General features: G+C 34.7%; 1 protein-coding gene across 1 annotated transcript in view; it reads left to right on the top strand.

Moving 5' to 3' along the window:
• The window catches only part of IPO11 (importin 11), a 205851-nt gene that overhangs the window by 51133 nt on the left and 128071 nt on the right, over nt 1-26647 (top strand). Inside the window, 10 exon segments of the mRNA XM_043978159.1 lie at nt 327-479; nt 3000-3043; nt 5499-5589; nt 9900-9947; nt 10419-10524; nt 11913-12039; nt 16245-16278; nt 16768-16808; nt 18747-18863; nt 20057-20170. Coding sequence (XP_043834094.1) covers nt 327-479; nt 3000-3043; nt 5499-5589; nt 9900-9947; nt 10419-10524; nt 11913-12039; nt 16245-16278; nt 16768-16808; nt 18747-18863; nt 20057-20170 — 875 coding nt within the window.

Genomic DNA, 26647 nt, shown 5'->3' with positions numbered 1-26647 from the left:
TGTAATTTACAAAACATCTAAAGCATTTCAATATTTTTTGAAAAATAAATTTTTATCATCTTTTTTTAATATCACTTTCATTTCCCCAAAAATTTCTTCCCTCTCTCCTTCCCTGAGAAGCTTTTCCTTATAATAAAGAAAAAAAAATAGATGGAAAGTGTCAATAGGCAATCACAATGTCATGAAACATGTGAAAATCAAACAAAAATAGGCCCAACTAACCAACAAATTGAAAAAGTCTTACATTATATGTTGTGTTCCACACCTGAATCTTGCTTTATTAGAATGTCTGATGGTGTTTTAAATTCAGTTTTATTTCTTTTTAGATAGCAGTCCTGAAACTCTTGAAGCACATAAGATTAAGATGTCTTTCTTCACATACCCAACCTTGACAGAGATATGTAGAAGATTAGTTACTCATTATTTTCTACTAACAGAGGAAGAGCTGACAATGTGGGAAGAAGATCCAGAAGGCTTTAGTAAGATTTAATACTGATATTTTCCCTTCAATGACATACTTATGTTTTTTGTCAGAGGATTGGGATATGTTGTCTTTTTATAGCATCTTTCTTCAGATAATTGTTTTGAAGATTATTAATTCTTATCACTTGCTTATACCAGTTTTAGAATAGAAAAACTAAGAGACATATTTTTTGATCACAAATATGTTATCCGACTGATGAATTTATTTACATTATTTATAAAACAAAAGCCAGAGTGGATTGACTAGGAGGATTCTTTTTACTAGAATTATAGTTTTGTCAGATTAATGCTTCATGATTCACTCAGTTTTTTCTTTCATTTGAGAAATTTTTTTACTCTGTTGTTTACTTGTTATGGAAGCAAACTGCATTTATAAGGAGAATGTTTAAACTGTTGTACAAAATATCACATGTCAAAATGATCAAATAGTTTGTTAGTTTGTTTTGTTTTTGTTTTTTTGGTGAGGCAATTGAAGTTAAGTGATTTGCCCAGGGTCACACAGCTAGTAAGTGTTAAGTCCCTGAGGCCGGATTTGAACTCTGGTCCTTCTGAGTCCAGGGCCAGTGCTCTATCCACTGCGCCACCTAGCTGCCCCGATCCAATAGTTTTAAGAATTAATAAGTACCACACCTAGTGTTGTGATATTCTAATTACATAGGGCATAATGTTTTTCATGTATTTTAGGTTTACATTGAAATAACTGGATTGGAGATTGAAGATTTTTAAAGGTTCTTTTTACATTTGTTTCAGAGTTCATAATCAAGGGGCTTCTTATTTTATAGGGAGAGTAGATAAGTTGTTTTCCTAAGGTTTAAAAATGTATTACAGGGGGGCAGCTAGATGGTGCAGTGGTTAAAGCACTGGCCCTGGATTCAGGAGTACCTGAGTTCAAAGCCGGCCTCAGACACTTGACACTTACTAACTGTGTGACCCTGGGCAAGTCACTTAACTCCCATTGCCCCGCAAAAAAAAAACAAAAACAAAAAAAATGTATTACAGGACAGTATCATCAACATTGAGTGTTGATCTACTGTGATGGACTATATTCTTCTCACCAATGCAATGGTTCAGAAGAGTTCCAGGGAACTCATGATAGAAGAGGATCTCCAAATCCAGGGGGAAAAAAAAAAGAACTGTGGAGTAGATGCTGAATGAACCATACTAATTCTTTTGTTTTTGGTGCTGATGTTTTTCTATTTTGAGGTTTTTCGTCAATGCTCTGATTTTTCTCTTATAACATGACAAATGCTGAAATATGTTTTATGCCATTATGTGTGTGTGTGTGTATATATATATATACATATATATATATATATAATATAACCTAAAAAAAATGTATTACAAGGGCAGCTAAATGGTTTAGTGGATAAAGCACTGGCCCTGGATTCAGAAGGACTTGGGTTCAAATTTGGTCCCAGACACTTGACACTGACTAGCGTTGTGACCCTGGGCAAGTCACTTAACCCTCATTGCCCTGCAAAAAACAAACAAACAAAACAAAACAAAGCAAAAAAATTCGTTGCAAAGGCGGTGTGAGATGATGGATAGAATAATGTCCTTGGAGTATAAGTTGTGTTTTGGACACTTCAAAGTCTGTAATGTTGATCAAGTCACTTGACCTTTATATCCTATAGGGTGCTTCCTAGCTTCTCCTACCTCTCTGTCTTTGTAGGGGAAGAATATTCCCTGAGTTGATCAAATCATAGGTTCTTTGTGTATTCATGTACAAATATGCACCATAATTTCTGAGGTAATATATCTTCTCTTGTCATATAAAAGCATTTCATAAGACATATTTTGCCCTTTGTATTAAATAAATAAACCTCTTTTTGATGAAAAAGATTTCACCTGTTACAGGGGGAATATCTTAATATTAGAAAGTAAGCTTATGAATTCTTGAAACCACTGAATCATTTTGAGTAGTGAATATAAATTTAGTAAATTGGAAATGTAGGAAAGTAGGAACTAAATCTTTTTGTGCTTCAAGGTATCCTAAGTATATTAATAAAAAATTGGCGGGGCAGCTAGGTGGCGCAATGGATAAGGCGCTAGCCTTGGATTCAGGAAGACCTGAGTTCAAACCCAGCCTCAGACACTTACTAGCTGTGTGACCCTGGGCAAGTTACTTAAACCCCATTGCCCTGCAAAAAAAATAATTAAATAAAAAAAATAAAAAATTGGTGTTTCTTAGCATTTTAGAGCTGAAGTTGATTCAACCCTTTCTGGGTATGACAAACACTTTTAGAATTGACATATTTTATGAATTTTTATGTAACTAACGACAAGTTGCTATTAAAAGTGTGAATAACATGAGTCTTGTGTTTATCTTTGAAAGAACCATGGCTAACATTAACTATTGTAATATGTAGATCTAATATTCAACATATTAGAAATGAATTTTAGTATTTGTATATTTAAGGAAATTACTACAAGGTACTTACTTTTGTAATATATCACTAATAGAATTTTTGCCTATAACTGGACAAATTCATGTGCAATATCTTATTTTATTACAGCTGTGGAAGAGACAGGAGGAGATTCTTGGAAATATAGTTTAAGGGTAAGTGATGAAATAAGTAATAGAAAAATGCTATTGATTATTTAGGTTTTGATAGGAAATAATGACGTTGAAATCCAGGAACACTTTGTGTTATAGTTATTTGTGTTCATGTCTTGTTAACAGCTTTGTTTTAATAGCACAAATGCAATTTTGGATTGGTCTTTATTCCAAGTTATAAATGATTTTGCTAGCTAGCACATATCCAAAGTTTTCTAGTTTGTTTTTTAAAAAAAATAATTGTATAATTTCGTTCATTAGAATGCCCGTTGTGCAAATAGGCACACATAATAACTTGTTTTTACCTATTAGATTAAAATATAAGAAGTTGCCCATGATTAATTCATTCTTGTAACCATGCATCAGTGTGTGTTTCAGCAGAAATCTATTCAGTGATTGAGAAGGAATAATGTAGAACATGCAGTTTCTGGGGTGGAAATAGTACTGTTGACAGTAGTATAGTCATGTGAACTTTTCTTTTTAAAATTTTTTTTTTTTTTAGTGAGGCAATTGGGGTTATGTGACTTGCCCAGGGTTACACAGCTAGTAAGTGTTAAGTGTCTGAGGTCGGATTTGAACTCAGGTACTCCTGACTCCAGGGCCAGTGCTCTATCCACTGCGCCACCTAGCTGCCCCGAACATTTCTTTTTATAAGTTTTCCATTTCTTTCTATAACTAGTCATTTTACTTTAAAATGTTGTATTAATGAAGTGCTTTTGGATTTATATGTATAGAGATCTCAATGTTTTAAGTGAAACAAAATATATGAGGAAAATTTACTGGAATTTAATATTCAACTTTTTAAAAAATTATGGTGGTTTAGTTTTTTCATACTTCTCATATTTGCAGATGTGACAAAGGTATAAGGATTATTGTACACGTTAGGTGACAGAATCCTAATAAACAAAGATCTCAATGGGCTAGATTTAAAAAGATGCAATTTAATAGGACTAAATTTTTAAAGTTCTACATTTGGGTTTCAAAAATCAACTTCCCTAGAACAGAAATAAGGAAGCTGGTGCAGGACAATAGCCTTGACCTGGGTCAAGCTCTAATTTGATTGCCCCATGTTGTTTTCACATCTGAAGAAGGTACCCACAAGGTGACTAGAAGACTGGAGAACATGCTTCATAAGGACTGGTTTAAAATAACTGGGGAAACTTTGCTTGGAGAAGAGAAGATTAAAGCAAAGTAAACCAATTAAACTAGTAATTATCTTTTAATGTTTAAAAGTCTCTCATATGCAAGAGGGCTTAGTTTCTTCTGGATCTGGGAAAGTAGAACTAGGAGATAGAATGGGAGATTTGCAGAGTAGCAAATAGAGATTCGACATAGGGAAAATCTTCACAAAAACAAAACAAAGCAAAACAAAAAACAGTTAGAATTGTTGAAAAATGAAATGTACTACTCCAGATTCAAGTAGAAGTTGTATGCAGAAGGTATCTGAAATCCATATCCAGATCTTGGATTCTATAATTCTTTAAATCAAATTGTCTCATAGGTTTTATACAAATCTTTTAAGTAATTAGAAGATTTCTTTTACTTACTCATGTCACAATGTCATGTGTAAGAGAAATGCTCAAAACCACTTTCAGTACTTCCTGAGAACTGTTTAGGTTAATATCGAATATCAATCTTGGACTCAGTAGAGAATTGGGATTTGTATGCTTACTCTGTTACTTACTAGGAGTCTGACCTGGACAAATAAATCACTTCAGTTTTTTTTTTTTTGTTTTTTTTTTTGGTGGGGTAATGAGGTTTAAGTGACTTGCCCAGGGTTACACAGCTAGTAAATGTCAAGTGTCTGAGGCCGGATTTGAACTCAGGTCCTCCTGAATCCAGGGCCGGTGCTTTATCCACTGTGCCATCTAGCTGCCCCATCACTTCAGTTTTTGAGCCTCAGTTTTTTCATCTGTCAAATTGTGTATGATAATACTGGCACTAACTATGTAACAAAATTGTTGCGAGGAAAGTGCTTTCATAAATCTTGTAACAACATAATATGATGAATCATTGGTATTTCTATTATCTCTGCTTTTAAGTTTTAAAATGTGCTTAATCTTTGCTCTGTATTAGTAATCTATGATATTGAGGCTTCAAGTTAAAATGACTTGAGTCATATCCTTGAAATCTATGATTTTTCAAGAATAGTTTGGCAAAATTTCAAAATAACTTTTTGTGGTTTGATTTATGCTAATCATATTTTGTAGCAATCTATAGTGAAATGCTATTTATATGCCATATGACTTATTGCTATAATTCTCTCATATTTCAAAGTTTTTCTTTGCAAAAATAATTTCATTTTACCAAGCATGTATTAAATAAATTTTAGGCATTTACTTTAAAAAATATAAATGTCAGTTTCTTTAGGTAATGTATTTATCAATATGGTTTTATGATTATTGACTTTCAGAGGATTGTTTTTATTACAAATTATCTGTCTTTTTTCCTCTTTCAGCCTTGTACTGAAGTGTTGTTTATAGACATATTCCATGAATATAATCAGACTCTTACACCTATACTTTTAGAAATGGTACAGTCACTGCAAGGTAAGATTTTTTAAACATTTTTTTACATTTTCAGTTCACATTAAGTCCATTGCATTAGGGCTGTTCTGATTTCTGTGTTGAAAGCATATTTATTGATTTACATTTACTTTTTTTTAAGACTTACTGATATAAAATGAAATTTAATATTTGTTGGTTCTTTTTTTTTCACATGATCCTAATGTAGAGGCTACTTTTTATTTTAAGTGGGTGGTAGGAATTATTCATCTTACTGTGGTTTCTCAGGGGCAGGTACAAAAACGTGGGTGTTAATAGGTTCAGGAGGTTGTTGAGGGAGGGCAGCTGCGTGTTTATGGAGCATAGAAACGTAAATACTTTGCCTGTGTGCTCCTTTCCCTGCTAGTGTATGTTCCTCCCTGAGTTGTTAGCATCATGTCAACCCATAGAGACTTTAATGGATTGTTATATCATGGCTGGTTGTCTGTAAAGGTGCCTCTTAGCTAAAATACTTTATAACACTACAATGCAAAATTATATTTCCATATAGAATATGGTATGTTTAAATATTATAATTGAACAACTGATTTTTTTTTCCTGCAAGGAGTTGTTGGACAGTAGAAAAGCTGGTCCCCTTGTTCATTATAGCTTTTTTTAGTAAGTAGCCGGGATACTGTAGAGACTTTGCCTTTTCTCATGTTATTCATTCTGCTTTGGTATTTACTTCTTTTCTCTTCTCTTCCCATTCTCTTCCCATTCCCATTTTCCTTTTTGTCTTTCTCTTATTTTCCTGTGGTTTTCCCATTTTCTTTTCCCAAGAACTGTTTATTTCATTTTTTTAGCTTATTCTTTTCTTCCATCAGTACCAGAACTTTGAAATTACATTTTTAACCATATTTTGCTTAATTACTGTTTTAATTATTTCATTTTCCTTCACATCACACACTGTTTCAGTTTATCCTTTATGTAGAGCTTACAGTTCATTGGGGAATCTCTTGGAAACTTGTTCACGATTTCATTTGTGTTATTGATTATTCTATATTGATAGGCTTATAACATTTTCAGATGTTAAGTTTTCAGGTTTTATAGTCCAGGCTTATTGATGGTCAACATGATCAGGACCTAGGACAACTGGCTTTTGATACTCAACAGCAGAATACACTTTGAAAGTAATATTTAGAGCTGAAGATTGTTTGAATAATATGAATCAGTATGGAGGGAATTGCATAAATTGTAGGGTTAATTTTATATTGGGCTTTCTTAGCCTGATTTTTTTAATCCATTTCTACCAAATAAAATATGTTCACAGATTAGTGATGTAATTGGGTTGTCAAATCTCTACTGAAGAAAGTACCACCTTCTTGTTTTCCTTTTTCTAAGTTTATGTGACCATATCCCTTCTACGTGTTCTTTTTTTTTTTTTTTAGTGAGGCAATTGGGGTTAAGTGACTTGCCCAGGGTCACACAGCTAGTAAGTGTCAAGTGTCTGAGGCTGGATTTGAACTCAGGTACTCCTGACTCCAGGGCCCATGCTCTATCCACTGCACCACCTAGCTGCCCCTTGGTTTTTTTTTGTTGTTTTTTTTTTTAGGAGAAATAAGGTCTTTAATTGGGGCAGAGGAACTATAGCTCATGGTATCACAAAGCTCGGAAGCTAGGAATACCCCTGTTGTTTTTTAACGTTGAATTTTAGAAATTTTCAGTTATTTTATATTCTATTGTAGGTGGACTTTTTTTCTAATAGACTTACCAAGGACTAATGTATGTCACAATAAGCATTTTTTCAAAGCATCCTTCAATGTGAGTTGTTTCTGGAAAGATTTCTTTAAATAGATGACTATTTTTGTGCCTGTATACTGAAGTATAGTTTATCTACTTTCCAAACATTTTCCAATTCTATCTTCCTTTTCTGATGCCTGTTTTATTTTGGAACTAGTAGTCCATTCTCTATAGATTGCAGAAATAACCCTATTTATCTGTTTTACACCATATCTAAACAAGCATTCCATATGATTTTCTATATCTTGCATACTGTTTCCAAGTCTTTTGATTTCTACTTCACAATATCTCTCGTATAAGTCCCCATCTTTCTACTCATGATGATGAAAACCCATGTCACCTCATGCCTGGACTAGTGTAATAACCTTCTATTTTATTTTATTTTATTTTTTTGCGGGACAGTGAGGGTTAAGTGACTTGCCCAGGGTCACACAGCTAGTACGTGTCAACTGTCTGAGGCCGGATTTGAACTCAGGTCGTCCTGAATCCATGGATGGTGCTTTATCCACTGTGCCACCTAGCTGCCCTCATAATAACCTTCCAACTGGCTTCTCTGACTCAAGGCTTTTCCCATTCAAATCCATCCCCCATTCAGCTGCCAAATTTTCCTAAAGTATCCTAATGATTTAACCATGTCATTCTCGTCTCTTCTCCATCCCCCCACAGTAATTTTCTGTGACTCCTTATATCCTTCAGGATTGAATTGAAAATCCTATCTGACATTTAAAGCCCTTTACAACCTGTCCTCTTCCTACATTTATAGTCTTACAATTTACTCTCCTCTACATAAATGTATGATCCAGTAGCACTGGCCTTGCTATCTCTCTAATTCTATACTCTATCTCCCAACTCCATTCTTTTTCCTTGGCTGTCTCCCATGTCTGGAATGCTTTCCCTCTTTGCCACCCCCTAGTTTCTCTGGCTTTCTTAAAAATTTGGTTCAAATCTCACCTTATCCAGGAGGACTTTTCCTGGTATATCTTTGTGACTCTTCTCCTTTTCTCTCATTTCTACTTCTCTTCCCTGTCCTGCTAGTTTTTCCACTGTGATATTACTTTCTATTTATGCTGTATTTTTCTTGAGTATAGTTTTTGTTCACTAGAATATGAGCTCCTTGAGGGAAGGGGCTGCCTTTTTCTTTCTTTTTTTGGGGGGGGGTAATGGGGGTTAAGTGACTTGCCCAGGGTCACACAGCTAGTAAATATCAAGTATCTGAGGCTGGATTTGAACTCAGGTACTCCTGAATCCAGGGCCAGTGCTTTATCCACTGTGCCACCTAGCTGCCCCCAAAAGACTGTTTTGTTTTTGTTTTTTGGGGGGACAATGAGGGTTAAGTGACTTGCACAGGGTCACACAGCTAGTAAGTGTCAAGTGTCTGAGGCTGGATTTGAACTCAGGTCCTCCTGAATCAAGGGCCAGTGCTTTATCCACTGCACCATCTAGCTGCCCCGGCTGCTTTTTTTTTTTAACCTTTCTTTGTGTCCCCAGTCCTTAGCACAGTACCTGTCATATAATAAGTGCTTCATAAATAGTTATTGATTGGATCACTGTGATGCTGTTTCAACTTGCATAGATTAACTTGTAATAATTAATGCAGGTAGCAGAACAGAAGCAATGCAAAACTCAGCCCCTTAAGTTCTTCATAGTATGACATTATTTGGTTTCAAATGAAGTCCTAGAATGTCATGTTCCTATATTCAATCATAACTTTGAAAATACCCTATAAAACTTATATTTTTTGAAATTTTGCATATTTGTTCATACCTGTACTGCATTAGTTATTATACATTATATTTAACAAAAAGTTAAACTGGGGCAGTTTTGTGAGCAAGATAACATTTTTTACAGGGGCATGCTTCCTGACAATAAAAGGATCAGTAGATTGCCTCCATTGATGCCAAAGACTGAGCAGATGGACAACTCCCCCTTTTCTAGGTTTTGGGATTACAAAACAAAGAACACAACAGGGTAGATGATATCACAGTGTTGCAGGCTACATGATTGATTACAGAGCTGAGGAGCAGTGACCAACATAATCAGTTGGAAGTTTGGTAATGTGGGCTAGCAACGACCCCATCTCTCCTGAGACTAAGAAGTGCTCGTTGTTTGAATCCAGGTACAAGATAGTGGCCTAGATGTTTTGGACAGCAAACCAGACATCCTTGAAGGATAGCTTGGTGTTGTAGATATTAGACCCTATTCCTGTGTGTTCACATGTATCCCTTAAGGCTAACTAAATTCCCTGAAGCAAGAATAGAACAGTGATTAGTAGGAGAGCTGGATTTTTAAACTTAAACCATTACAGGCCAGCTGAATTCTGAACCAAGTTCAGAGACAGAAAATTATTTCCTAAGTAGTTAGAAGACAAAAGCAAGTTCTTTTCCCTTCCCTCCCCTCCCCTCCATTCTTCCATCCTTCCATCCTTCCATCCATCCATCTCTATATTTCTCTCTATATAGTGTCAAACTCTGAGCTGTATTTGTATGTATGAGATGCCCAGTATTGTAAAATTTAATTCAAATTGAAATTATTTTGTTAAAGTAGCTAATTTATTTGCCTTTACTTATTTATTTTAGGACCAACCAATGTGGAAGATACCAGTGCAATACTGATCAAAGATGCTGGTATGTTACCCTTGATGTATTTAGTAACATTTGCTGCTGTTTATTCTTTCAGTAAAGTAACTGAAATGTTGATATGAGAAAAAGGTGTTCTATATTTTCCCTCCTCCAAGGAATTAAAGAAACTTGAATAACTTTTACCCCACAAAAGTGACTAATGAAATAATTTGTCTGCTTTTTAATTTTTTAAAATAGTTTTCTATTTTTTGAGAGTGATTATTCATTAGTAATATTTAATTTTCACTCTTTAAAAATTAGAGACAATTTTATACACATATTCTATTGTGTGAGAGAAATAGTTGGTAATTAGTAGGTTATAAGGTATCTTCTAAAATCTTATTTCCCCTCTACTTACAGTCTATTGGTTATTCTTTACAAGAAAGTTTTCCAGTGGGAATCTTATTTGATAATTGTATTAGTAAATTAAGCTTTGCTAAAGTACAGGATTGAAATCTTTGATTTTCTTCTTCACAGTCTATAATGCAATTGGATTGGCTGCTTATGAGTTATTTGACAGTGTGGATTTTGATCAGTGGTTTAAAAACCAATTGCTTCCAGAATTAAAAGTTACTCATGATAGGTAAGTGTCTTTTTCAAAAAGATTTCCTATATAGTTGTACACGTGCATAAATGTCATGTCAATTAGTGTGTGGAACTTTAGAATGAGACATAAAATCATCATGTATTGATAAGAAATCACTATACTTTAAGACAACAGTAATAATAATTCACATTTATATATAGCTTTGATTTTTATCAGCCATTTTCCTCTTAGCAATTCTTTTAGTTAGGTTTTCTTGTTCTATTTTTGCATATGAAGAAAACGGAAGAGGTGTTAGGTGAGTTACTCAAGATCACATAGCTAGGAAGGGACATCGCCAGCACCTGAATTCAGATTCTGCGTTTCCAAATTTGTGACTCTTTTGGTTAAACACAGCATATAGTGTAATTGTAGTATAACAAATAATTTCTAAAAATCTGAATTTTATAAATTAATTGACTTTGTGCAAGAATCAATAAAACATTCATTATTAGAATTGAAACAAACCTCTAAGGAGTCTAGCCTAATTTCCTCATTTCACTAAGACCCAGACTGATAAAATTTTTTGCCTATGGTCATACAACTAATAAGTGATTGGAAAAAAGAATCGATCCCAGGCCTCCGAACTCAGTCTAGTTTTAATGTTACTGGAATATACTGTCCTACTTTAAAAACAGGAATAGCAATATCTCCTTCAGTAGTATGTCTGATAGGTCCTGTTAATGAACTGTGGTTGTTTGTTTTTTAAGTGAGGCAATTGGGGTTAGGTGACTTGCCCAGGGTCACACAGCTAGTAAGTGTTAAGTGTCTGAGGCCAGATTTGAACTCAGGTACTCTTGACTCTAGGGCTGGTGCTTTATCCACTGCGCCACCTTGCTGCCCCAACTGTGTGGTTTTTTTTATACAGCCATTGATGGAATTTGTTTTGCTTGACTATGCCTGTTTGTTATAAGAATTTTTTTTTTTTAAATAAAATTGGGAGGGAGAGGAAGGCAAAATAGATTTCTTTTAAAAATAAGTGGTTGTGGGGGGGCAGCTAGGTGGCGCAGTGGATAAAGCACCATCCCTGGATTCAGGAGGGCCTGAGTTCAGATCCGGCCTCAGGCACTTGACACTAGCTGTGTGACCCTGGGCAAGTCACTTAATCCCGATTGACACCCCCCCCCAAAAAAAAAAAAAAAAAAAGGTGGTTGCGGTAGTGGGAGTGTGTGGTACCACAGAAATGAAATGTTAGTTTTGCATTCACTTTCAGATGAGGTCACTGTATTGTAAGTTTTACGTAATTGTTTTTTGTTTTTGTTATGAGACCTCTCACAAACTGATAGTAATCCATAAATGTTAATAATATAAAAATAAAACATATTGATAAAACTTCTAAAATCCCATGATAATTTCACTGAAGTAAAACTGTTGGCCTCATCTTTTAGGTACAAACCATTGCGACGTAGGATAATTTGGCTAATTGGACAGTGGGTTTCTGTGAAATTCAAGTCTGACTTGAGACCCATGTTATATGAGGCAATTTGTAGTTTGCTTCAGGACCAAGATTTAGTGGTAAGTATGCATAGATATCTTTGTTTTTATTAATATTTCTTCACCATTCTATTCACTTTATGTTTGAGAAAAAAGTTTTAAACTAATTTAATATATTTATTTTCTGCAATTCTCCTTTGACATAGGTATAAATCCCATTATAAATTTATTCTTGTCTAATTGATGAGTAGTGACATGGGTTATTTGGTGAAAATATTATTTTAAAATTTCTTTCACACTAACCTAATTTTCAGAATACTTGAATATTAGAATTTAGTATTGACTTTCAGTAAAGATAAAAATATCAAATTAAAAGAAAGACTTGCTTGACTATACAAGACAGCTGTTTTGGAAATGATTTGTCTATAGGCAACCAGTCATTTTCCCAGACACTTAAAACATAATTATTTTTCTTTTTTGGGAGTGGTATTTTGGGCTTTTCATATCTGTTGCCTCCTAATTTTCCTAATTCTCTCTCTTTCTCTCTCTCTTTTTTGGGTGAGGCAGTTGAGGTTAAGTGACTTGTACAGCTAGTAAGTGTTAAGTGTCTGAGACTGGATTTGAACTCAGGTCCTCCTGACTCCAGGACCAGTGAGTGCTCTATCCACTGCACCACCTAGCTGCCCCTCCTAATTCTCTCTTGATGGAAGTATTCATGCTACCTAGGGTTGAGATACACATATGCATATACGTATATGTGTATGTGTATATATGCGTGTGTTTTTTTTTCTGCAAGCCTTTGGCTTTTTTTTACTTCCTATTCATGAGCCATACTTATAACCTTTCTTTTTTGCTGCCTACCTCATGCCCATTTTTGCATTGAAGTAGCTGAGTGCTAAAGTATACTCAGAGAATCTTGCCAAACACTAAGATTTTCTTTCTTCCTCATCTGCACCAGCTGGTGTTACATAAATTGCATTTATGTTCAGAGTGGTTTTTTTATACAGGATAACAGAATATGATACATTAGGAAATGATCAAATGGCCAAAAAATGCTGCTTCATGCTGCCTTTGGATATATGCTAACATCAGCTCCTCCAGCTAACTTCTTTGACTGTCTAAGGGAGAAGTTCTGAAAGATTTATCCATTATGGGGCACTTAATAAATGTCTATTGACCAACTTTTGAATAATAAAAAAATTAGCAGATAGTCTATGATTTTTCCAGTCTCATGCAGCAGTTCATACATTTTTGCAATTATTCTTTACAGTTCATACAGGCTTATTATTTACATTTTACTTTTGATTTGTACAGTTTTATGTGTGTGTGTGTGTGTGTGTGTATGTGTATATATATATATATATATATATATATATATATATTTCTGCATGGTCATAGTGGTAGTTTTCTTGACTTACTTTAAGACAACTCAAATCTAACTTGTAGGAGGCCTTTCAAGATACCTCCAATTGTTACAGGCTTCTCTCCTTTAAAGTTACTACCTATCCCATATGTACCTGGCTATTTAAATGTTGTTTCCCATTAGAATATGAATACCTTTTGGTCAGATACAGTTTTTACCTTTGTATTTCCAAGCATCTGGTGCATTAAGTGCTTAATAAATACTTTTTGACTGACTAAACAATGGGTAAAAGTTGCAGAGAAATAGATTCATAAGGAAAAACTTACTAACAATTAAGTGTGCTTGAAAAGTGGAATAGATTCCATTGATTCCTCATTAGATGTGTTCTAGCAATCTTGTTGAGGATTTATTAGAAGAGTTTTTATTGGTCAAAGTATAGGTGGGACCCGGTGGCCTCTGTGGCTCTTTGTGGCTCTTAGGTTTGGACTGAGAAAATTTCATGAAGGTTGTTTTTAGTTAAACACCTCTTAAAATATCTTTTTCTGTATGCATGTGGCAAATTCTTAATGTTACCAATAACATTCCTGTTTTATGCTAATACATTTATAGGGTAGTGGTGTTTTAAAATAAATTTTCTTTTAGAAATTAAAAAAAATTAAAAGCTAGGTTTATGTGAAATGTGAGATAATTAAGCTAGTCTGGGTGAAATAATTTTAAAAATTTAACAAATTGTACAGATTATTTAATCAGCCAAAGAATTGATACGGATAGAAAGCTGGCCTTAGTGTTAGAAAGACCTGTGTTGATATCCTATTTCTGACACATTTTACCTGTGAATCACTTAACTCTCTAAGACTATAATTTGCACCAGTATGAATTGACATAGGGATTTCCCTCCTCTGGAGGAGGTTGCCACACTGATAAACTCACAGGACCAGAAAAAAGAAAAAAATAGAAGATGTTACATTGATATTTTAAATATAACATCTCTCCCAGTGTAACTGATTTTCTAAGATAATTTGAGAAGGAAGGAAAGTATGATGAATTCTTTTTTTGTAATTTGTATTTACTAAGAAGCACAGTGCCTGGTACAATATAAGGTGCTTAATAAATGTTTATTGATTGAGTGACTGAAGAAATAAGATATAAAGTTGTGTTTTGTAATTTGAAATTTTATGATACTTCATTCCATTTTTCTTAACCCATCTATACTCATTCTCATTAGTGATAATAATAATAATAATAATACATTATCTGTCATTCAAGGTTGATGTGAAGAAAGCAATTTGAAGCCTTAAAGCACTCAGCAATAGTCTATTATAGTGGTTAAAGGGCTAACCTTAGAACAGATCCTGTCTCTCTCACCTGGTTGTGTGACCCTAAGCAAGTACTTAACCTCTCAGTACTCTAGGCCAGTGGTTCTCAAAGTGTGGTCTGTAGATAGTAGGGAGTTCCCTAGATTAAAACTATTTTCAGAATAATGCTAAAATGTTATTTGTCTATTCAAATACTCCTCCTCTTTCAAACTATGTATCTGTGTGAAGCCAGATTTTCTTCATATAATTCTTCCAAAGTAACATGATACAACAAATTGAGTGCAGGAGCAGACATGAGAATCCAGCTTTGTTTAATTAAGCTAAATATTAAAGTGATTTGTAAAAATACGTTACTCTTCTAATTTTTTTGTTTTGAAAAATAATAGTTATTTTTCTTAAAAAAGGCATTGCTGGGGCAGCTAGGTGGTGCAGTGGATAAAGCACCGGCTCTGGATTCAGGAGGACCTGAGTTCAAATCCGGCCTCAGACACTTGACACTTACTAGCTGTGTGACCCTGGGCAAGTCACTTAACCCCAATTCCCTGCCCCTCCCCAAAAGGCATTGTTAACATGCAGCAGATCTATTATTGTTTTAAAATGAATTAATATATATAAAAATTTTTATTTTATTTTAGTGAGGCAGTTGGGGTTAAGTGACTTGCCCAGGGTCACACAGCTAGTAAGTGTTAAGTGTCTGAGGCCGGATTTGAATTCAGGTACTCCTGACTCCAGGGCCAGTGCTCTATCCACTGCGCCACCTAGCTGCTGCCCCACCCCCCCCAGTATATATATTCTTAAAATGATCTATTTTAAGTTCTAATATGGTAAATATAATGGGAGTATACTACTAAATATTTAACAGCTGGCCCTTTGGGGGTAGCAGTTTTATGCAGGGACACAATTTTAAGGTTAATTTACATTAACATTTTCTCCATCACTTTCTTAAGACTGAATAATAAACAAAATAACTTGAACCTTCATTTGTACCATTTGCCAGTTCCTGGGGTATAAGTGCTCCCACTGCAAATTTAACAATCGGCTCTAAGAATATCTACAGAACACTACTAAATATAACCCAAATAAACCAAAGCTCTCTGGAATCTTCAGTAATTTTTAAGAATGTAAAGAGTTCCTATGACTAAAAGGTTTGAGAAACACTGTTCTAGGCAACTGTAAGACTATTGGTTGCAGAGAAGGTGCTGCTCTGCATTCCTAGGAATTTTCTCCATCTGTAATGTAATTCCCTCTACCAGTGTAATTCCAGGTCTTGTCTCTGTCCCTTAAAGCCCTATGTAAATGTGAGTTCTTACAACTTTTATACTTTATTATTGCTTTAGTCTTAAAAATGTAAGTAAAGTAATCAAATTTTCTTTAATTCTTATCACTGCTTATTTAGAGCAAATATGGTAATACTTTAGCTTTAAAATTTTATTTTCAATGCATATGCTTTGCTGTTTTAATATTAACATTCGTAAGTAACTAGGATTTCATCTGCGATTAATTTCGAAATGATTTTTTCCTTTGCTTTTACATATATATACGTACACACACATGTACATGCACGCATTCTATAGCTGTCTGAATTTTACAATGTATTTTTTTTTCAGGTCCGTATCGAAACAGCTACAACTCTAAAGTTAAATATCCTTTATTGTGATAATCTACAAGAATTTAATAAGTGCACTGTTCCAGGCACTATGGTAATTGCAGGCAATATAAATACAGTATTTCAAAAACCTTAGTTCAGTGTTAAACTTTAATAGTTCTGGACCCTTTTCCCTTCCCCTGCAAAGCTTACAGAAGGGACATAGAACATATATACTATGCAGGGAATAGTAAGTAGGCTCATTTAACTGTAATGTAGGTTGTATGAAAGGAGTAGAATGTGATTAGTCTAGAAAGGTAGGCTTGGGACTACCTTGTGAAGAGATTAAAACTCCTTTGAAATGCTAGTTTTCCTTACCACCTTTGTATATTTCACAATAAATTATTGTTCAAATACTTTTTACCACAGAACTTTATTTGTATAGAAAGTTTTTGTAATATTATTGAATGTTGATTGTGTTTATTTTATAGATAATTTTGATAATCCTAGTACATTGGTTTCAGTCTTCCTTAACTCCTGTTCAGCTGTTGATGATTTTGAGTTTAGAACAGAACAGTTTTTGCCGGTAAGATTATTCATTTATCTACTGTGGCACATCCAACCTACAGCTGTTTTTGGGCAGAGCCAAAAAACATTAAAAAGTATAATCTGTTTTCAAATGTCATGTGTTTTCTCAAAGGTTAGGGTATTCCTTTGTATAGTTTTTTTTTTTTGTCATTGATTTAATTTATTTTCTGGCCACTGCTTTTTTTTTAATCTTGCAGTTTATTTTTAGCTGTCTAATTAGGTACCGTTAATGATTAATATGGATAATTGTAAAATTTCTTCTTTTTCACTCCTACCAGAACATTTTGTTTTTATATTTCTACTTAAGGTAATGGAACATTTGCTGTTTCATCCTAAGGTGGCTAGATGATGAAAAAAAGTGTTTATACAATTAAAAAAAATACAGCAAAATATTCTAATATGGGTGTGCAGGGGTAGAATTTATGGAACAGTATTGGCTCTTTTAGTATTTTTTTAAGTTTGCAGTTCTCTTTAAGTTATCTTTTGTAGTGCTAGATTTTTGCGATCTTGGGTAAATAATTTCTTCCTTCTGGCTCTTGGTTTTCTCATCTATTAAGTAAGAGTTTGGGCTGGTTGTTCCCCTTAAGGTAGCTAGATATCTTTCCAACGTAATTTGGACCAGGTAATTACTGAATTCTATTTTTTATTTGTTTTTATATGGTACTAAAATGCAGTTGCTTTGATCATAAAGGTAATAAATACATAATAGAGGCCTGCTGGCATTTTCGAACTTGGCTCTGTGTGTATAGAATTTATTTTACAAATGTACTTATACCAATCTTGTGTTGTCAATGTAAGTATGCCATTCTTTAAAGCACTATGTTGAGTGCCTGTTGTGGGCAGTAATTAAAGAAATAAATGCAAGTGCAAAAAATTGCCATAACATATTCATATGTGAACATGTTTCATATTGGTAAGTTAAAGAGATACTGAGATATTAAGCTATCTCTTTCTTTAAAAATGTAATACTTAATGTTCTAACACATAGTTAGGATTGAATTGTGATTACATTATTATTTTAGACATGAATTTTAAGTAATTTTAGGGAAAATTAAAATGTCATCTATTTCAGTATTTCAAAGTTTTTAATGATATATTTATAAGATTCAGTTATCTTCCTCTCAACAATAAAGTTATAGGGATGATGCATGGCATCACTTTTTAGTTATTAGGTTAAAAATTAGTAATTTTGGAGTATGGTTAAAACATTGAAAATTATTTAATGAAACAATATTTGTAAATATTTGTTCTGATCCATCATCTATTCAGGAACAATGATACTTTTTATCTTAACAATTGTGTTTAATTCTTAATGAGAGATTCTTAATCACTTTAGACCCTTTGTAAGAAAGTTTATAAAATTCCTGCAAAATATTAAAACATTCTGAAAAATATGTGCCATTCCTCATAAATGCTTTAAAATGTCAGTGCCAGATTTATAAACTAGATGTTGGATGTATAATTTAAATTTGAATAAATTTATCTCAGCATTCAATAAGTATTGACCATTTTCCCATCTGTAAAGTGAGAATAACTTCCCCTAGTTCACAGGTTTTTTTCTGAGGACTAAATTGACATATCTAAGGTAAAGGGTACTTCTTAGCTATTATTACATATTTTGGACCATATTAGATACCTGATGCTCATTTATAGTTGTTAGGCTATTCCTTAGTGAACCCTAGAAATAAAGATTTTGTGGTTGGCAGTGTGTGCTTTCATGCACACACGTTTGTGTGAGAACACATCAGTATGAGATCTCAATATCTTATTTATCCTTCTTAAATTAGGAATGCATGCCCCTTTTCTCCCATTGAAATTCTTTTCTTTTAGGAGTAACAGAATCCTCCATAAAGACCATTTTAAGTGATGTGTGTGTGTATTTTAAAGTTTATATCTAGTTCTTAACACGTTTTTCCTTTTCTTTTTCTACCTATAGTATTTGGAAACCATGTTCACACTACTTTTTCAGCTACTTCAGCAAGTTACAGAATGTGACACAAAGATGCATGTTTTACATGTCCTGTCTTGTGTAATTGAAAGAGTTAGCATGCAGGTAATTACTATAGTACATAATTTAACAGTATTATGGAATGGAGAAGAGACAGGTTTAGATGCTCTGAATAATATTGTCATTCCAACATCTTTTAAAGTAAAATCTCATATATTTAGGCCTTCTTAATTTGGAAATTAGATAGTTGCATTGGGGCTTTTGAACTTTGTATATTTATTACCAACTGTGAAGAGCACATTAATTCAGAAAATAATACCCAGTACTTCTGTTGAATTTTATTATCTTATGACTACTAAATAAGAAGTGGAATGCCCTTAGCATTTTTAGTCTTTTGTTATTTGTTTAAATGCTGTATCTTTCCCCTAGGATTCTAGGATCAGGCACAATAGGGATTGTGCCAATTTTTAACATTGTTTCTCTGATACCAAGCACAGTGCCTTTTATATAGTAGGCATATAATAAATGCTTGTTTAACTGATGTGAAATACATTATCCTTGGCCTTTCTGGGTGACAGTATGTTGGAATCCTGTAGATTACAGAAGGAAGCCCATATTCAATGGAGAGCCAATACACCTAACATGTATGTAGATTTTCCTATTGGATATGAACCACAGGAGTCTTAAATAATGCTCTCTGTGGAGGCAGGGAGTTGCTCAGACCCAGTGTCTTCAGGTAGTTTGGTCAAGAAATCAAAATACACTTTAAGCTATATGCATGCATGCATGCATATATACATATATACAAAATATATAAAAATAACTGATTTATTCATTATTATTTATCGATTCATAACATAAATATATTATTTGTATGTGGTTATATATAATTTTTTTAAAGTGGGTTTTAATATATGGCATGAATAAGATTTTTTTCCATCAAAATTACTTAATAAGAAAAAAACCCTTTTTCTTTAATGTAGAGTATATTCCACTTATGAAACTTAATTTAAGATAGCAAAAAAAAAAATGAATATAGGCTTTTTGCCAATTTGGGTTTAATCAGACAAAGTTGGTAATTCTTTTCAACTGTTTTGTATGTTTGCAGTGATGTCTTTTAGTCCTTTATAATATATGAGTAACTTTATTCTAAACTTTTTTCTATTCTTTTACAGAAGATATCTATAGTACGATAGGAATTCAGAATAACTCAAATGATACCAATTTGTGAATCTTATTCTTTATTTTAAAAGTTGGCCCCTTTAACTATCCATTCACCATTTTTTTTTTAAACGTAGATACGCCCCTACGCAGGATGTTTGGTTCAGTATTTGCCCCTACTTTGGAAGCAGAGTGAAGAACATAATATGCTCAGATGTGCCATTTTGACTACTCTTATTCATCTTGTTCAGGTAATGATTCATATATCTGTTTTCTTTTTTTCTTGATAGAATTTCATGTTATTTGTGATGATTGAAAAATAATTTGACATCTTAGTTTTATTAGTGGATTCTTTTGTTAAGTGAAACACATGGCTTTTCCTAGATAACTCCAGTTCACATATTCATTTTACAGAATTTTTATGGGAACATTGGAAGCTTTTTCTCCTTTCACTTATCATTTTGCCATTGCAGTTTCACAGGGCTTATAAATTTACCTCATCAGATGCTTCTGACTTTAGGTATGAAGACACTAAGTAATAGGAATCTATGGTCACAGGAAATGAATTTCATTGTTTTTTTTACTTTTATTCAGATTCATCATAGTAGCTATCTGTCCAAGTTTATTCTTTTCCTTCTCCTATCCAATATGTAATTATGAATCTTTTATGTACATTTAAAAATATTAGCTAACCTCACTGATTGTATTTGGGAAAAGGAGACAATGATGACTAAGGTGTCTGTCACTCCTGTATGCCAAGACAATCGTAGAAATTGGCAGTTCAGAATTGTGATTTTGGAGACTGGAAGGGAAGATAATGAATTTGGATTTAGACTTCTTGTATTTGAGGTGATCCCTAATTGTAGAAACATGGACTGGGAAAAATATCAGAAATAGACAAGTGTTTTTGTAATGGTAAGTGCTGAAACTGTGGAATAGATAGCATTTATGATGAGAATCACTGAATTAATGGAAAAAGAATCAATAGAAACACTATTAGAAGGCTATAGATATAACCTAAGCTCTGTGTGTGTGTGTGCGCGCGCGCGCGTATGTACATACGTGGAGAGAGAGAGCGGGAAAGAGAGTGCTATTATATTTAGTAGCTAGGAAAATAAAGAAGTAAAAGGAGGCGAAAGGAATGATCATAGAGGGAGGAGGACCAGAATCACAGAAGGTAGCATTATCCAGTTTCATTTCATTCTAGATATCCCTAGGTTGCTACTTATATAGTAAGACAAACACCTTTCTCTTTGAGTATCCCTCAGTACTTTCATCTGGTCTGAAGAACAGGTAGGAAAGTGGTCATTCTGAGGGACTCAAACCTAGGTCTTGCTCTCTGGGAGGAGAGGAAGCTTATAACACTTGCCAGAGTTTATACATATTTAAAGATAAAATCTTAAGGTAAGTAATTGGCATTTTCTCAAAAGTGGAAGGAAGAGGATGACAAGGAAGAAGAATGGTATTAAGTTGGGAAAAATTCTTATTCTACCTTTAATCCTTTTGATGTATTTTTTACACTTTTTGTATTTGTTGAATAAACAGATTATAGTCTTCACCTGAAACCTTTTGAGATAGATGGCACAAACATTATCCCCATGACACTGTGCAGGGTCATAAAAACTTATGTAGCTTGCTCATGGTTACACAGCTAGAATGTGTCAGAACAATGGGATGTGAGCCCGAGTAAATGAGGGAGTTGAACTAGATACCTCTGTAGTCATTTCTACCTCTGGATCTAGGATACTGTGATTTTGTGATCTTTTGAACTGCTTCTCATAAAAAAAAAAATAGGGCAGACACTTTTATAACATTTCAATATTTTCAAAGTACTTCTTTTTATTATTTTTTAATAGAATTTTATTTTCCAAAATATATGTAAAAACAAAATTTTAACATCAATTTTTAAAAAACTTTGTGTTCCAACTTCTCTTCCCCATCTCCATTCCCACCCCCTACCCACAAGAACTCAAGCAATTCAAAATAAGCTATACATGAGTAGTCATGGAAAAATTCCCATATTAGCTAGTTGTGAGAGAAAACAGTCAAAAAACCCCAAACTTCAGATTAAGGAATTGTCAAAGAGGAAATGAAAAAAAATTTTTTTAAATGTGTTTCCATCTGTTTTCAGATACTATCAGTTCTTTCTCTGCAGATGGGCTGCAATCTTCATAAGTGTTTCAGGGTTATATTGGATCATTGCCTTGCTGAAAATAACCACATGCTTCCCAGCAGATCATCCCCCACTATTGCTGTTATTTTGTGTACAGTACATTTCACTCTGCTTCAGTTCATGTAGGTCTTTCCAGGTTTTTCTGATAGTATCCTGTTCATCATAACCTTTATACAGTACCTTAAGCTTGACAGAGAATTTTCTTCATAAAAGCCCAGCAAAGTAGGTACCATATGTTTTGCCATTATAATCAATCAACATAACTATTTCCCTCCATCCCACTCCCTTCCCATGACATTTACTCTATCTTCTTTTTACCTATTCCTCCTCAGAGGTGTTTTACTTCTGACTGTGTACTCCTTCACTCTGCACTCCCTTTTTTTACCCTTCTTTCCTTATCCTCTTCCCCTCCTATTTTCCTGCAGGGTTAAATAGATTGCTCCTCCCAATTGGGTATGAAAGCTATTCCCTCCATGAACCCACTCCAATGAGATCAGGGTCCCTGAGCTAATTCTGTGTTCTAAATTTTTCTTCCTCCCTCCCTCCTTCCTCAACCCTCCCTATGAGATCAAGCAATTCAATATGGCATACTGGTGCAGTAATGCAGAACATCTTCATCTTCCTTGAAAGTGTTTTGCTTTTTACTGTGCTCTCCCCCAATCTGCTCTTTCCTCCTTCCCTTCTCCTTTTCTCCCTCCCCTCCCCTCCCCCCCCAGGGCAAAAATAGGGGCAGCTAGGTGGCGCAGTGGATAGAGCACCGGCCCTGGAGTCAGGAGTACCTGGGTTCAAATCCGGCCTCAGACAGTTAACACTTACTAGCTGTGTGATCCTGGGCAAGTCACTTAACCCCAATTGCCTCACTAAAAAAAAAAAAAAAAAAAAGAATTACTATACCTACTTGAGTATGTAGGTTAGTCCTTCTTTGAGCCAATTCTGATGAGATTAAGGTTCACTCACTCCCCAACTCCTTCCCCCTCTTCTCCTCCCCCCTCTTCTCCTCCCCTCCATAAGCTTTCTTCTTGTTTCCTTCTTGTGAACTACCTCTCCCCAGACCATCTCTCCTCTTCCCCCTCCCCCAGTCTATTCCTTCTACATCTTAACCCTATTTTAATGATGTCATCATGGATTAGTTAGGTGGCACAGTGGATAAAGCACCAGCCCTGGACCCAGGAGTTCCCAAGCCCAAATCCAGCCCCAGACATAAGACATCCCACCCTGTCTGCCCTTCAAAGAACAAAACATAAATGCTTTACAGATATCATCCCTTCACATTCAGTTCAGCCCTGTCTTCTTTGAATTTCTTATTGAGATATTTCTTATGATTTCAAAGTATTATCTTTCCATGTAGGAATGTAAACAGTTTGATCTTTTAATATCCCTCATGAAGTCTTTTTCCTGTTTACCTTTTTATGCTTCTCCAGGATCTTGTATTTGAAAGTCAGATTTTCTATTCAGTTCAGGTCTTTTCATCACAAATGCTTGAAAGACCTCTTTCTCATTGAAATCCCACTTTTGCCTCTGAAAAATTATACCCAGTTTTGCTGGGTACGTGATTTTTGGCTGAAGTCCCAGTTCCTTTGCCCTCTGGAATATCATATTCCATGCCCTTCGGTCCTTTAATGTAGAAGCTGCTAGATCTTGCTTTATCCTTATTGGAGCTCCACAGTATTTGAATTCCTTTTTTCTAGCTGCTTGCAGTATTTTCTCCTTGACCTGGGAGTTCTGGAATTTGGCTATAATATTCCTGGAGGTTTTCCTTTTGGGATCTCTTTCAAGAGGTGATCAGTGGATTCTTTCAATTTCTATTTTAGCTTCTGCTTCTAGAATATCAGGGCAATTTTCCCTCACAGTCTCTTGGAGAATGGTGTCTAAGCTTTTGTTTTGGTCATGGTTTTCAGGTAGTCCAATGATTTTCAAATTATCTCTCCTAGATTTATTTTCTAGGTCAGCTCTTTTTCCAAGGAGATATTTCACATTGCCCTCTATTTTTTCATTCAGTTGGATTTGCTTTACTGTGTCTTGGTTTCTCATAAGGTCACTAGCTTCCATTTGTTCAATCCTAATTCTTAGGCAGTTATTTTCATCAGTTTTTTAATCTCCTTTTCCATTTGTCTTTTCACTGTTGACTTTTTTCTCGTGACTCTCCTGCATCGTTCTCATTTCCCTTTCCATTCTTTCCTCCTTTTCTCTACATCTTCTTTCTATTTCTCCTACTTTCTCTTCAAAGTCCCTTTTGAGAGCTTCCATGGCCTGAGACCAGTTCATATTTTTCTTGGAAGCTTTGGATGTTGGAGCTTTGACCCTATTATCTTCTTCTTTTGAGGTTGTATTGTGGTCTACCTTACCCTCAAAGAAGTTTTTGATGGTCTTCTGCTTTCTCTGCCTACTCATCCTGGCTTACTATTTCTTGGCTTTTAACTCCTTCTTAAAGTGTGGCTCTGCTTCCAGGACACACCGTTCGAGCTACAGCATGGCCCAGAGGATGGTTGGGCTTCTTCTCAGCCTGCCTGGCCTTGCTTTCATGATTTTAAACTCTGGGGGGGGGGGCTGCTTCTCTGCTCCACTCCTGTTCTCAGCTTCAGAGGGTCTCAGGTGTTTTGGGTTGAGGGAGGGCAGGTTTTAATCTCACCTGACCTGTGATCAGGTCTGGAGATAACCTCAGGCCTATTTACTAAGTAACCAACCAGCCAAGCTTTCTGTGGTGTGGTTCTCAGCTTCTGATGAGATTGCTCCCCTGCTCCCCTCCCCTACCTGGGTCTCCCGCCACTCAGGATTTCTTCCTGGTTGCCCGCTGGGGTGGGACAGTGGAATCCTTCCCCCCAGTCCATTGGTAGACCTGTACTTATGTGTCGTTCTTCTCCCCCCCCCCCCACCCCCCCCAGCCATTCAGTCCGACCGAATGCTCAGTTACCGAAGATGCCAGTGCTGCAGCTGATTCAGAGGCACTGGGGCAAATTCCTCAGGCGGGTGTCTGGTGTGTCGGCCCAATTGCGGGGTTAGGCTTTATTCTTGGCCCAGCATGGTCCCCTGAAATCTATCTAGAGCTGGAGAAAACTCTCAGCCTGTATTTTTGTGTGTTTTTCTGCACCAAGGGTTCTTTTATTGCTATTTTTGGGGTGCTTGTATCCGGAGCCCTGTGGGTTTAATGTCTATCCTCTGCCATCTTGCCTCTGCCCCCACTTCTTTTTATTTTTGTAAGAATCAAGAGGTAGATTTTAGTCTGTTTTTTACAGATAAAGAAATTGAGATCAAGAGAAATAATGTTATTTATCTTTGGTTACATGCCTAGGAAATAATTAAGTTGAGAGTGAAACTGATGTATTATTACTACAAGTCCACTGAACTTTACACTTATATTGCCTAGATCCCTATTTCTTTTACTTGTACAGCATGAGCAAAAAGAGGTGATTGTTATAACCATTCCTGACCTCCATTTATTAAATCCTTCTCCCCCATTTTCTTTTGAGTAATTAAAAACAGTTTTTCAATCTGTAAAGACTTACAATGAAAAACATTCGACAATGATCAACTATGATAGACTTAGCTCTTCTCAGCAATACAATGATCAAAGACAATTCCAAAAGACTCATGATGGAAAATGCTATCCACATCCAGAGAAAGAACTATGGAGTCTGAATGCACGTCAAAGCATACTATTTTCACTTTTGTTGTTTTTTTTCTTTCTTGTGGATTTTCCTTTTTGTTCTGATTCTTCCTATACAACAAGACTAATGTGGAAATCTGTTTAACATGATTGTACATGTATAACCTGTATCAGATTGATTGCTCTCTTAGGAGGGGTAGGGGAGAGACGGAGAAAAATTTGGTACTCAAAATCTTATAAAAATGAGTGTTGAAAACCATCTTTATATGTGATTGGAAAAAATATTAAGTTTTTAAAAAATTAAATGAAAATAAAAAATATAAGATTCTGATTCCTGGGACTCTTCCACTCAAAAAAAAAAAAAGTTTTCTCAGCAAACTGTAATCGTTTCTCCCTGTAGACCTTTACTTTTTTTTCCTGTTGAGCTGTCATCTTTCCCAATTTATATGAAATAGGACTATTGCTACCCTACTTACTGAGCTATAGATGAAAAACTGTTCCTGATATGACACTTCCTTTTATAAAGAAATTATATTCTCATTCTGGTCAGTAATCTAAATTTACAGAGGTACAAATAAGAGACATTGAGTGAAGTGTGTGAAACAGTAAGACAATTTGGCTGGATTATAGACAACAGTAAGGAGAATACTATGTGAAAAGATTAGAAAGGTAAATGAACTGATATTGATTAAACGCAGACTGAAGCATGCCATTTTTCAGTTTCTTTGATTTTTTTCTTTTATTTGATTTTTTAAATACAAAATTAATAATGAGCTAATGTTTTAAATAATTGCACATGTATATCCAATATTTGAATGCTTGCCTCCTTCAGGAGGGGCAGGAAAAGAGGGATAGATTTGTAACTCAAAACTTTAAATACAAATGTTTATTTAAAAAAAAAGAAAGGTAAATGGATCCAGGTTGTGGAGGAATTTAAATGCCAAATAAAGG

Source organism: Dromiciops gliroides, chromosome 1 (genome assembly GCF_019393635.1).
Source record: "Dromiciops gliroides isolate mDroGli1 chromosome 1, mDroGli1.pri, whole genome shotgun sequence".
Lineage (NCBI taxonomy): Eukaryota > Metazoa > Chordata > Mammalia > Microbiotheria > Microbiotheriidae > Dromiciops > Dromiciops gliroides.
This window is presented reverse-complemented; position numbering and strand designations above follow the sequence as displayed.